The sequence below is a fragment of the Lepisosteus platostomus genome, chromosome 11 (assembly GCF_059453375.1).
Source record: "Lepisosteus platostomus isolate fLepPlt1 chromosome 11, fLepPlt1.hap1, whole genome shotgun sequence".
Lineage (NCBI taxonomy): Eukaryota > Metazoa > Chordata > Actinopteri > Semionotiformes > Lepisosteidae > Lepisosteus > Lepisosteus platostomus.
This window is the reverse complement of record NC_142621.1, coordinates 3008946-3023629: the sequence shown is the minus strand read 5'-3', so window position 1 is coordinate 3023629 and position 14684 is coordinate 3008946. Positions and strand designations below refer to the sequence as shown.

Here is a 14684-nt window from a genome sequence, read left to right as displayed (position 1 = left end):
ATAAAAATGGGTGTCTCACATCTCTTTACAATAAGAATGCAAATCCAGGTGTTATTTGTGGGATATCCTCCAAGGCGCTTATAAAGACTAACCTGTGTACGCATTTTAGGGGAGGCAAAACATTTCCTTTTCATACGGGGCATATTTTCCATCAGTTTAAACCTTTGCACAAATAAGCAGCAACTTGATCACAACAATCAGAAAACGCCTTCATTGCAAAGCAGACCCATAACCCCCCTTCTCAAAAAGGTGCCAATTCATCATTAGGAGGAGGTTTTTCAGCCAACTATCTCGCCAGGCCCCATCTGAGAAGCCGTTCCCTGCAGATGCCGTTTGTAACTGTCAAATGTTTATAATTTACACTGTTTCAAACAGAGCAAACCCTGAACTGGGGCTGAGCCAGCAGATGGTATGAGAAATTAAACCCGTGACATGGACCAGCAGGAGCTCATGCTGGAAAAATGAGAACTCTGACAGATTTGGGACAGGTATGATTCCCCCCCCCCTCTCTCTTCCCCTTCCTGCCCCCTCAGCACAGCACAACAGGCAGGCTTTGGACCCATGACTGGGAGGTTGTGGGTTCGAGGCCCTGCTGCAGACTCTACTGTTCTTCCCTGAGCGAGGGTGCTGCTCCACAGCTCCGCCCGTCCACCCTGCTGTAGAAGTGGGGACAGGCAGTGTGAAGAGAATCCCTGTGACGAACTGGCATCCCATCGCTTCCCAGTGCACTGAGCTCTACAGTAACCAAGATGGGCTCTAGCCTGAGGAGCTGCTGTGGCGCTGGTCTGGACTTCACCTTTTACTTTGCACCCCCAGATGTGTCAGTGGTTCAGTTAGCTAATGGATATTCCAGGCTATTCGTCAAGATCCATCCTAAGTCTTCTGAAAACCCCAAAATGGATAGACCTGTCACTGAAAGACTAAGGGACACTTTTCTTCACAGTGTTATTATCTAGTATTAGACTACAGGATGAATGAGTCATGGTGACATTATAAGCAGAAAAAACGGCAGTCTGCTCTGCTATGAGGTACTCTCTAAATCAAATAAGCAAATTTTCCTCCATGAACATGAATATATTCACACACATACGTTTTCAGCGACTAAGGTGCACCAATAGTTTAAATGAATCTTCATCTCATTACATACGATTTAACCAGGATAAGCAAAAGAAGATTGATCTGCTGCTTCAGAAGAGGAGAGTAGTTCTGAATTATTGAAATCTAAATATGTATTTATCACAGCAAGATCAAGATGAATCTGCCTTTCAGGATTAGGCACTATTTAACTGCCCGACATGCTGTCTTTACACACATCTAAAATATTGGCTGTGTTTTGTTTCATCTATATAGTGCTTCAAATTTCAAAACATTCCAATAAACCATCTTGGGGTTTGGTTCAATGAGTGTAACAGTGACCCATTTTTGATGCATTCATTTGCTCCTAAATCCATGTACTCGCTAAATACTATCAAAGGTTTCCTAATAAGTGTCTATCAAATATTGCCTTCTGTTTGCACATTTGACTTTCACCACGAGCACATGGGAATTTCAAGGACTGACATACTATGAGAACTGCAGTTCAGAGAAGTAATTGAAAAGGACACAAAATTCTATATATGAATCATAAATAAATATTAAGCCTTATCAGTCATCTGGGGCGTTTTCTCTATGAGCATTCTTATTTCCTTACCTCCTTTAACTGAAGAATTACTTTGATTTATTGCACTAGCAGGCTGACCTTTTGTAAATTGTATTTTGATTAAGAATATTTGGGAAAAAAGATGAGGAGGAATGCAGATGATCCAAGACAGGGCTTTAACATCATGGTCCAGTATAGCATTTAAACAGAGCTGCAACATTAGTGAATGTTATTCAACACCCACATGCCCATAGAGTGTGGCAGACAGTAACTGGCCAAACAAGGACCAGTAAAGATGGAGACAAACACAAAGCAGGAAGAACGAAAGGAACAAGTATGCATAGTAAACTCTGGGCACACACTCGGGAACAAGAGTGACGACACTGCACAGACATAACTGCATACCTATAAAGAGTAATAAATGGCAACCTATGAAGGTGGCATAGCAAAAGGTACAGGAAAATGCTGGGATCTTAAAAGACGTTAGCTGAACCTGGACAGCTAAGTGTGGAACAAGCCACACAGTCGTGTTATTGAAGCTGATACCCCACTTTCAGTAAAGGTCCTGTAGATGAATTAACTACTACTAAACGGGCTGGAGGGGTCTAACGGGGTCTCCACTCATTTGTGAAGTGTCTCAGACCCTCAGATGCTAGAGCTCTGATTCATTCCATCACAGGGCGTTGGTCCAAATAAATCATAATGGAGTTGTCTGTTAACAAGACGAATGAACTGCAAGGTCTGGCAGCCAGCAACTGCTGCCCAAGAACAAAAGATGGAAGAACTAGTACAGGCTACAGGCTTAGGCTTATTATTTGCATTGAAGCAAAGCCATTTTAATTTTTTGTTTCATATTTAAGTGTACAAAATTAAAACTTAAGCTCTGCACGAGAGTGATTTGAGATTTTTCCCCCCGTTAATGCCCAATATTTACAGGACAGCAGTGGAAATGAGAGCTGAATTCCAGAGGGGATCCAGAGTGGGAATCCAAGCTGGGAAGAAAACGTGTTTGCCGGGGACTCACAATGGAAAAAATACACAACGTCAATGTCTTCTCAAGTCTAGCTTTGCAAACTATGGAGCTGTCAGTTCACATATTCCTTCTAGTTTGAAGCTCCTCAAAATACAACTGGTGTTTAGCTGTGCTCTGTTACACATACAGGTTATTTCAGCAGACTGGCTGATTATTATTAAAAGGCTTTATTCTCCAGGCAACTGGTGGTGCCTGGACTTGTTCAGTGCCCTTTCACTTGTTTTCACATGTCAAGGACCCTAAAGCTACAGTAAACCACTCCTCAGTGAAATGCTCTGGCCACGCGTGTTAGGCAGCGCCTCTGGAGCTGTACAGCTTTCACATGTCAAGCCCTGCACAATGTACATGGCCAAACAGGGAGGTACACATATGTTAGTGCCTGCTCCATTACATGCCAATCACTGCTGCAGCATCATCGAGGCTGTTTGCGTTAATGGACCCAGGCTCTGTACACAATCAGGATGATTGACAGCATTTGAAATCAAGTTCAGACGATATGCTACAGTCTGCCGGTCTTTCAAGTCAAAAGACAGCAGCATAAGACGGCAACTAGGTTGCTACTTTCAGGTTTCAATAGAAAAGTGCTTGCTCAGTAGTTCAAGAGCCTGAGTAAGAGTCAGGTAAAGGACCCAGGTACAGCACAGCATGCTGCCACCAGAACACATGCCATTAGGAGACCAATAGGAAACATGGGAACACCATGAGAAAAAACACTGCTGTGCTTTTGACACCGCAAAAGATTACAAGTGACCTTCCCTACCCACTTAAGATGATTTAATACTTTACCTGATTGTACATTTTTTATACAATGTAAGACAGATGAAATGTTCGCTACAATTGTGCAGAAAAACATGATCTCACCGACAGTAACCGTCCTTGGTCTTTTATCTGCTTGTCTGTCTCACTCATTTCACAATATCATGTTAAAGTCGCACTGTTTTTCCTTTTTATCACATTAACCTGAATGACTTTCCCCGCCCTTTGGCCAAATCCCACGGTATTCATCATGACTAACCAGCCCCTGCTGCAAGAAGGTGGATGACTCTGTTACACCAGTCTAGAAGAACCGCGTGACACACCTGTTACCCCACATACAGGAAGCATTTGTACGCTGACTCCAAGCGCGTTGACAAGGTGTGATGTACCATGAGCCCTGGTCACAAGCAGCCCCTTTAAAAGTGACACGCCACCCAGCTACACATTATCGTCGTTCCACTTCATATTAAATCTTTCTCGGCCTCCGGCTAATATGAGCTTGAATTATCACAGAGCTTTAAACAATGGTTTCTCTAAAAACAGATCTCCTCTATCTCCAGCATAGCCAGTCCCTCTCACCTAGACCTGCTATCCATTGGACTTCCTACACAAACAGCACATCGCAGTGTGCAAGCCCACTGCCAGTAAGCTTATATTAATTGCTTGACCCTTTTGTAGTACCACTCCTACACTTTGTTTTTTCTGAAGGAATTTTACTATACTCTGGATAAAGATTTCTTAATTTGGCATTTATATGCTGCATAAATTCATTTTCCACAGCTATATCGGGGTCAAAAACAGAAGATTAATAGAGGATTAATGGCGAGGCCTCATGTGATATGGAAAACATGCCGCTGGTTGGTTCCCTAATTGACAAGTAAAGCAGTTCTCTACTTGCTTTACGGTCTGTAAGCTCTATACGTGTTTATGCATAATGCAAGGCAAATTGTAATTTTCTGATTTAATTTATGCATGTGTATTATTTTTTTTAAGCAAGAAAGAGCATAGCTACTAAAACCTTAAGAGACCTACTTGTAGCTGAAATAATATATACAATGTAAAATAAGCATGGATATTTGCATAAAGCCCTCCAGATAAATTATATAATTCTGCAATGATATCATCAACATCATTGGCTCTGGATAAATATTATCATTGCACATGTTTCTGACTCATTTGCAGTAATGGATGTGTTCCAAGAGAAATATCTGACCAATTTTAATTTAAATAAAAAATGAAGAGCTTATGAAACATTTGCCAATTTTTTTATTCAAGGTTCTCTGTCACTCTCATCTGAGAATAACCTATGGACAAAATAAAGTCAATGGAGCACATCTATAGAGTTGGGCTTTGTTCAAGTTGTGAATTCTGTTTAAGCAGAGTTTCGTGCACTGAACTAAACAAAACTGAGATATCAAGCTCTGAAATGCCCTGCTGATTCCTGCAGATCACTCAGGGCTACAGGAATGCAGGAGAAAACCAACGCGTACTACAAAAAAACTTTTCTACAAACAGATGATATAAAAAGAAAAGATTCACAGGTCAAATTGCAGGTGCCAGAGGAGCGTTCCGGGATTCTCCTGCTTCCTAGCACATCACAACCAATCCTAACGAATGACTCCTTCCTTACCTTCCAGAACTGTGAGTTTGGCACTGGTGTTGATCTCTCCCATGCTGTTTGTGGCTGTACACTCGTAAATCGCCTCGTCCCTGTGCGTCCGCAGGGGCTGGATTCGGAGGACAGACCCTGACCCATCATCAAATTCAATCACCTACAACAGAAAGCAGGACAGAATATGACCAGTTCAAAAGTAGGATGTGTATATACCCAGAGTTGACACCACACAATATAAATGACTAAGAATGACCTAAGAGGGGTGATATGGATTTCTTTGGCTTACATCTTCATGCTCACAGCAAACTGTTTTTAGAGAAGTACATTTTCTCATTTTTCTCTGGTTTTATTTGGAAACGAGGGGAGTGGAGGGGACTATTCATGAAATCCGAAGTTGCAGCTACTGAGCTACATTGCATAAAAGGAGAACTCTCTATCAGAAGGAAATCTCAGGCTTGGTAACTGTCCTGTTAAGACCGTTTCAGCTCCATATTATGCTAAATTCCTATTCTGACAGATCACAAGCACTTCCAACAGTTTAGTACAAATAGTGTGATCCAAGCGTTGTGTGAGCTCAGCCAGTAAAAAGACTGAAAGCTGTTACATGGCAAAGCAGTTCTTTTTGTATTACTGGTAACGCTTTTGCCCCTTAAGACCGCCTTAGTGTATGACTGTTCATGCAGAATATGATGATATATTTGATGAAGGCGATCATGCTGAAAACCTAACAGTATCTGTTATTAATGAAGTCTGTGAAGACGTGTGCGCAGGTTTGAGCTGCAGACATCTCCTGGAGGACTCTTGTGTTGAGTTATTCCTTTTGAAACAACCCCTTAATGCCAGTAAAGAGGGAGACCCGTCTTCCAATTAAAATTTAACGACATCACATTCCCGGCGGAAAGCCGAGCCAAATACTGCCCAGTAAAACAGGATGGGTCCCAGGAGCAAGGCAAGGACACAAGCCCCAGGTGAATAGCTTGCACGCTGTGGAGGTGAGGTCGACGTTTCAGTGGGCTGCACAGGGGAGGGCGCTGCATCTGCCCGTGGCACTCACCTCGAACCGCTGAGAGCTGACTTTTTTCCCCTTTTTCATCCATGTGATCCTCGGTTTGGGTTCACCAGCTGCCTGGCACACAAAAGACGCCACCCCTCCCGAAATCCCTATTTGGTCCTCCGGGGATTTTATGAAACTTGGCAAGCCTGAGAAAAAAAAAGGCCAGGAGACATTACAGCACCGCCTGATCTGGGACTGTGTCAGATATCACAGGCAATGAGAAACTTGTTACAGTTCTTTCAACCAGTATTACTTACACTGCAAAGTTGTGAGAAACAGTGACACAGCATTGCCTATGGCAAAACCTGTAGAGAATCTACTCAGATCTTTTTTAACCTGTTAATATATCAGTATCTTCTTTAAACACTGCGTTTACCCCTTTATATTTCTAACTGCTATCCTTCGAAATTGTTTACACAGATGTGAAAAGGCCCTTGTACTACATTTAATTAAGAATTGTTCAGTCATCAGTTAAGTTCATATTTCATAAGGTTTCCAGATTTCATTCATTTTAGAAAACTTGCCGCCTAGTTACAAAATATCTTGTGATTGTAATAACAGACACACCTCTAACAGTCCCCCGCTAAACTATTAAGATCAATGCGCAAAGCCCAAAATTCAGCAAGATAAATGTTTAAAGATAAAGTAAAGGCACAGTAACAGGTTTTCTCTAAATGTGTCTTTTTTAAGGTGGGAGATGCACAGCATATTTTGCCTCTGTCTAAGAAGGATGTACAAACATCCTTGATGAGCAACTCTGAGCTCAGGGCTTATTTTTGTCCAAGACCATAATGCAGATTTGGTAGAAAACACTTGGTGTTTGGCAATGCAGAGTTCATTTCAGTGAAACAACTTCCACTGAAGGACAACACATTGCTCCAGCAATTTAATAGCCTACACTAACCAGACTGGGACTTAACTTCTGAGCTTGTTTGAATAGGCTCTGCATTTCTATTGCCAGTTGGATGCTGACTCTGCTATGACTGAGAGTGGTTCATTACGTATATATTAAAGACACGACAACAGTGTGACTCTTCCACTCCTATTGTATAAACAGGTTTCCAATGAAGCAACCTGACTACCCACACTGCACGCAATTCTCCACTAGGCAGTAGGGAACTGGAGCACACCCAAATGTATTCTGTGTAACACGCAGCACTCATCAAGAGGCAAGCCCTGACACTTCCTGTGTAAGGTGACACACTCTACAGCACAAGAAAATTCGGTGTAATCAGATAGAGTTAATAGAAGATCATTAAAATATCTAAACCTGTTTGCATAAAAGGTTAATGTAACCTGTTGATAAATATTCGTGTTTGAGACATTGAGACATTTCTATCATTTCCTGGGTAGGCATGTAGGGCATACATTATGTTCAGACGCCACTTTAAAACAGTTTGGGCGATTCTTAAAAAAAGGCAACAATTCTCCAGTCCGTTGGAGGCATTTCCCACTGGAAATGTCCAACATGTCCCACCACCACGCTTATTGTAAGCCGCCGCTTATTGTTAACAGGTACAATAGGTCTGGCCACCACCTGCTGGACTGTAATCCAGATTACAATCACCACTTCCAGGGCTCTTGCTTATAGACCGCAGACTTTCTGTCAGAATTTCATCTAGACAGGATTTCCCTGCTGCTGCGTCCACTGTATGCTGCACAGCCTATATGTTGGAGCGCAGCCGAACACACGGCCGCCCCACACTTGTGGAGTATCTTCAGCAGTATGACAGGCCCAGGAACGCAATGCAATTAAGCCATACGCCCAGCCTCATGTGTGCCGCTCCTAATCCTGCGCTACACCCCCGCCCAGCAGGGCTCCTGAAGTGAGGGTGATGAAGGAGGGCAGCTCTGCAGACAGCATTAGCAGGTTCCTCCGGATTTGGCCTCCTTTTGTTCTCCTATTTGAGGCGTTCTGACTTAATACTCAGGCTCTCGCCTCACTTGCTCTGAGCACAAGCTGAAACATGTTTCGCAAACAAATAACACGTTGCGCAGGCTGCCAGCACCAAAGCCCTTCCAATAACGAGTTTTTCCACCCCTCAGCGAACATCCTATGCGATACATCCTCCCCATACATTTACAAGCACTCAGCTGCCAAGAAAGTGGTCCAGGTTTTCCATTTTTACTAACGGCTTGATTGTCTCTCTCATATTACGTAAAGTATAGCATGACCGAAAAGCACAATCCATCAAGATGGGCAGATTTCTTACAACTGCTCATCTTGTCACTGCAGGGACCCAGATCTCCAGAGCATCTAGCATCTTCCAAATCACTTTTTTTTATATAACAGAGGTGGCAATTAAGCTGTTGTGAATATAAGGTAAATGACTTCACTCTCTTTCACGAAATCCTATGAATTTATTGTAATAGAAAATCTGCAAGGAAAAAATAATCAGTATACAGTATTTATAAATGCTACATACCAGCTGCAAACATCTAATTCTATTGCCTTGCAACAGCTGCTGTTAAATTTCAAGAAGGTCTCCTTTGCTGTTGACTTGCCTTAGGACACTGGTGTCACCTGGTTTTAAAGCTGCTATTAGCAGCCCTTTGTGAAGGGGAGCACAGCGTGAGAGAGGCTGGCAGGCTCGCTCAGCTGGAGAGCCCCCGCACCCCTGGGGAGCAGCTGAACCCTCGGATCAGCACCGACAGAGAGAAAGTGGAAGCTGCCTGCGGGGGGGGGGCATTACAGACAGGCCCTGATCGCCAGCCCCAGGCCTCCAAGCCACTGCCGCAGCCTGGCCGGCGCACGGGGTGTGAAATTCACCCTCTCTCCAGCCTGACACACACACTGGCTGGCCTGAAATTTGTCATGACATTTCTAATCTTTCATGTCCCATTCAGCTCCCGGAGAAATTGCCAACACAAATAAATAAATATCAGAAAAAACACTGTTTTCTTTTTAATTCCCCATGCAGTCATGTTTTTTTATTCTATTCCTACACTAGACCGTGTCTTTCTTAAGAAACTTCAGACCTGAAAGCCGACAGCTCTCATACGTCTCTCTGTGCATTTGAGGAAAAAAGCAGTATTAAATAAAACAACAAGTGAGCCATATAAACGCATGGCACAAAGCTAAGCGCTACACGGTGTTTGACAGCAAGGGACGTGTGTGGTACTCTGGTCATAGCAGCCAGTCTTAATTAGCATTATTCTGACCTGTGTGTGCCATGTTTTGTAACATCTGTCAAAGCATTTTCATTAAATAAATCAGCATATGGTGGCTTTTTCGTGTAAAATCAGGATCAGGGGAATTAAGATCTACTGTACAGGCATTAATGACCGAATAACCTTATACAAACCCTTGGGATTAAAACACCTCTGCCTTTCTGCATTTTGTTCTTTCTGCATGTCACTTTTTACAGCTCGGAAGCTCTCTCATTACACCCAGCATCACACAAATGGGACTATGCTGGAAAAAAATTAAGAACATTGGAGAAAAGTCTCTAAATGCAAAAATGTAGCGCATTTAAAATGAAATAAAATAACACTAGCTATCCTGAAATGGCACACGTGGTCACACATCTAACTGTACGAAAAGCATAATCTTCACCCATGAAAACCCAAATTAAATCCAGTCAGCCTTTCTTTTTAATGCCTGGATACAATCCATCAGGTAAATGCTCACAGGCAGCAAAATAGGGCAGGCTATCACCTGTAACAGGCCAGATCAGTTACAAGATTTAATATGAGCCCAACTGCTTAGCTCCCTTTCTTAATAAATGCTCAGTGCTCTTTGGGAATCATTCCATCTGGGACTATCTCCCATGCACTGACATCCGGGGCTATTTCCTTTTCACGTTACTGATCAAATTAAATGAGCTGAGGAAATGTCTTGGCTAAATCCCCTCGCCCTCACAGCTACATCCGCAATGTCTGCTCCCAGTTGGACAAATCTTTCCAACCCACCAGGGCATCTGCATTCCCACTTGAAACAATGACTGTCATGCAGAGATGAATTGTAGTGTTTTTGTGGATGTTTCAACCAGGATGATATAAGACACGATTAAAAATGGTTTAAGGTTCTTTCTACATTTCATCCTGGAATCTGTCCTTTTTAATGCAGATACAGGGAAAGTTTAGGGAACTTTCCGTAGTTTTTGGAATTTGCAAAGCAATCAAACCAGATCAGCAATCAAGTTATCAATATGACTACATACTGTCACTTCAATCAGGCTCCATGGTATTTTAAAGCTCTGAACTTAACAACAAACCACACCACCTGGGGTGAACAGTGCAGTCAACTGCCCAGCTATAGATATTATGAAACACAGCAGGCAGAAACAGCTGTAACGGGAAACATCTAAGAAACCGACATTAAAAAAGATTAGTTCAGGGTTTACTCATTTACCAGGGCAAATCACTGCTCTTACGTACCATCTCAAGAGGTTCAATGTCACCTCTGGGCTATATCATCAATGACGGTAAAAGGCACAAAAACATTTTTAAAATCCATTTTTTGGATTTTGTGTTGTGCTTGGCAATATTAAACACGTTCGCCAGCTATATTAATAGAAAACTTGGAATTGCAAGAAGAAATAAAAGGACTTGGAACTCCCCCCTGTTAAAGAGCTTTGAAAATTCCCAGATCAAGGAGGGGTAATTCATGCACAGCGTAACTCCCACTGAGCCCAACCACCAGATCCACTAGTTCATTTTCCAATAGTATTCAATTCTCCCAGGTGACAGCATCAGGTTGTTTCAAAAGAGAAACCCTATTGACGTTTGAACTGACAGCTCTTGCCCCCGATTCAGTCTTCGCTCTCATCTTTACTAGTGTGGCTCCCCAAACAATGAATTGTAATAAACATGGTTTTACAACAAGGGGGAGTCATTCAAACTGGTTCACTGCTGTCTAGGGTGGCAGTAGGAATGAAGCTTGTGTACAGATGTCCCCTCTCACACCCCCATCCCCCCCCTCTTTATTTTTTGAAACATCCAAACATCCACGTGTCAGCCACCCAGTGTTTTCACTGTTCAGATATGAAGGGGGACAGTGGGTGTGGGCAAGTGTTCAGATGAACAAGTGCGATGTGGATTTGCGCTGACTGAGAACAGATGTCGAGTTCTTGCTTTTTAAAATATTTCTAAACTTAAAAGAGCAAATGACATTCAATGGCATCCAAAAAGAGAAGAACTGGCACATGGTGCACCACACTACAAATGCAGCAAAGTAATTCCTCTGAAAACTTCAGAAATACCTAAGCTAACATTTCCTCCGCATAAATTATTTACCTTGCATAATGACAGCAAGCTTTCATTATATTATTATAAGAATATCTCAGTTACAGAAAGTGTTTACTGTTGTTTAATGTATTAACAGACAACCATCAGGCTGCAGTCTATGCATTTGTCTTTTTTCCCCTGTGATTCCATTGTGTTCTAGTACATTAAGGGTTTTCTCCTTGACATGCCATTCACATTAAAAGATTCACAACAAAGCTGGAAGTATAGACATGGTAAAACCAAAGTCCTGCTCTGACTGATGGGGTAATTCGTCATTAGGCCTCATTCCTAGAAAGCTAAATGAGAGAAAGTAATGAAAATACTGAGGCATGACCAGTCCTTTAGGATCAAGCAAATTCAAATTTCTAAAACTGAACAGGAGAAACAGATCAATAGGTCACAGTAGCAAGTCCTCAGATAATAAACACCACCCATTACTCTGGTTCAATATGGCTTGATCTTCAAGTCCTAAATAACAGCAGTCCTCGCACATAATTTTAAAGATATATTTCTATCTGTGATCTGAAAGCTGCTTATTCCTGGCGAGGATCTTGGTGACCAGATGGAAGTACAGGGACTACATCCTGGGTGGCACATAAGAAAATACTGTAAAAAATGATCATCAACTTTTAATTCTGCAATTCTCTTTCTGCAAACCACCCTAACTACCTCCCTTAAAAAATGCCTTTGCTCAGGTGCTTTTGTGCCTGTGTTATCTTTCAAGTGTGGATGGCAGACTAAGGTGGTAACTCTCCTTGTACCAGAGCAAGGGAAAGAGAACATACAAGACTGACTCTCAGCATCAGTTCTGGCTCAGCTCAGCAAACTGCCAGTATGCATCAAGCCACACCGATGCACACTAGCGAATAAATTGGCGAACAAGCCCTTAGTTATCCCATAAGGTATCAACTAAATAAGTGGGCAAATGCCATTAAACATATGTAACACTTCCAAATAAATGCCATTTCACATTTGTCATAAATAAAGGATAAAAATAAACTCAATTTCAGGAAGTGCTATTCCCTCCATGACAACAAGTTGACAGGAGAGGAGGCACCGGCTGATCATGTGGCTGCAGAAACGTTTCCCTACCAAGTATGCTGCTGAGTACTACACACTTCCAGAGATGGGTACAGGTTAACAGATCATCAGGCCGCCTTCAAGACGCCACTGAAAATTCCACGTTTCTCAAAAACCCCTGCACGTCACAGACAAGCCCGACAACAAATTCCAAAATAATGACATGTTTCGGGGGACAGACTGCCTCTTCCTGCATCGCTTTACCTCAGTATCCTTCCAGGTCTTACTCCAAGCTTCACGGAAAAGGTAGAACTTTAAAAGATGTGGGGAAAAGATGAAAGCTTCCACCAGCACTGATTAACAAGTTTATAGCCCCACTGCCACTGCCACAGACACAGAGCGGACAAAGAGAGCTGAGGCAGAACACCCAGCAGGAAGATAGCCACAGGGCCTGAGAGTGATATATGAAAGCCTTGTGCCCAGTCTGACCACAGTAATGATAATGGAGCAAAGATCTGATCATCTGAGGCTCCGAGGTAATTCCTATCTCAAACCCACTGGGAGTGCCATCTCTAATCTGATTAGCCTAAGTATCTCTAAACCAACATAACAAAAAGCAGCCGGACAGCAGCTGTAGCCAGTCTTTCTCGGGAAGGCAGACAGCTGCGCAGTCAATCTCAGCAACATCTGGGAACCAATGGCTCCCCCTTCCACCACCTCACACACAGTAGGACAGCAGTCTTTCACTCCAGAAACAAGTGATGTAGTGTTGATCTCCTTGAAGGTAAAATTTTAATTGACTTTAAATCAAGAAGGAAAACCTCATTTAAAAAACATCCAATGCCAAAGGAATGAAGGTTTAAAAAAAGAGAACAGGCACAAGGAGACAACAAACTGCACTGTACAGCCAAAGCAAGAAAATTCCAGTTAGGGCGTTCCATTCCAAGACAGCTGAACACGTCTGAGAGGCACTTTGGATCAAGGGTGGGCATAAATGATCAATAAACTTTCCAGAGTGCAAGCCATTTATTCTCTTTAATAATAGATTAGCAACTTATCATTTTCACTTACACACTTAATATACATTTGTCAGAGTATCGGGAGTGTTCCTTAGCAGAGCATTTACAATAATGTACTTAACACCATTAGCTTGCTCAGCTTGCAATTAATTCCACATAAACCTGCCATACTTGCAAATTATTTTTCACATAACTTAAACAGCCTTGCTTGCTTGTTTGTCTGCATTAATGTAATGTCACTCTGTTCCCTTCTGCACACCGGTAACGTAACATGGGTGGGATGCCACTATCCCCTCTGCTTCAGAACAACACCTGAACAGGAAAACAACATAACAGAAAAATAATGTACAAAAAGGTGGTTAATTACATTTCGAATTGCACCACCATGTAAGCCATCAGAAATTAATGAAATATTAAAATAAAAAGGACAAATTTAAACAACTGTGGCTATTTATGAAAGCATGGCCTTCAATGTGACCATGTCAGATCAATGAATTCTCTAGTATTGGCAGAAAACACTTCATATTTAACTCCAGCTTCTTTCTAAATAGAGTTACTGTAACCAGAATACAATACTATATTGTAACAGTACAAAACAATATTGTACTCTGTTCCCAGTGATGACTTTTCTTAGCAACAAAAGCACCAACATTTTAAACCTATTTAATTACATAATGTTTCCTCCCAAATTCCTAGTTTGTATGACATTTTGCAATTATTTGATGACTGCTTGATCCGATGTAACACAAACTGCTCTTTTACAGAAACTCCACCAGTTACTACACAAGTTGCTATAAACTCTGGCTAACACTTTACACATTTGTGGCAAGGCTTGTTTTTGATTTTTCTTGTTATTCTCAATAACGATAGCTACGCTGTTTTACTTATCTCTAATTATCTTAATTCATAATTGCATAAAAAAAGCCAACACTAAATATAAAATTCCATAAAAGCAGCTGTAGTCCATTACTAATTCATTCATTCACCATTCGGACGAAATGGTCTGAGGAAAAATCGTGAGGGCAGTACTGGTGAATTTGTGGAGTATTTTAAATTTCTTTTTTCCCTTTATTCTTGTTTAGCCCATGGTCTAAAACAAGCAGTCCAGGAGAGGCCTCACACGGCTCATAAACTAGGAAACCCTAGACTGAAGATGCCAAGAAGGCAAGACTCCCTGTTGATAGCTACCACATAACATCTGCTTCTGGAGGTGACCTTCTCACTGCCCCCTGCAACATCCAAGACAACATGTAGCCATCCTCAGCATGGCTGTGGGACAGAACCTAGCCTAAACAGCAGCAGAAACATAGTTGTGGAGA

The 14684-nt window shown here is 42.0% G+C and overlaps 1 protein-coding gene across 12 annotated transcripts in view; it reads right to left on the bottom strand.

Annotated features, from left to right (window-relative positions):
• Positions 1–14684, bottom strand: part of LOC148651763 (receptor-type tyrosine-protein phosphatase F) — a 222607-nt gene that overhangs the window by 114848 nt on the left and 93075 nt on the right. For all 12 annotated transcript variants that reach the window (XM_088597854.1, XM_088597859.1, XM_088597861.1 and 9 more), the window contains exons 3-4: positions 6098–6243; positions 5059–5200 (exon numbers count right to left, since the gene is read on the bottom strand). In XM_088597854.1, coding sequence (XP_088453980.1) covers positions 5059–5200; positions 6098–6243 — 288 coding nt within the window. The remainder of the gene's footprint in view (positions 1–5058; positions 5201–6097; positions 6244–14684) is intronic.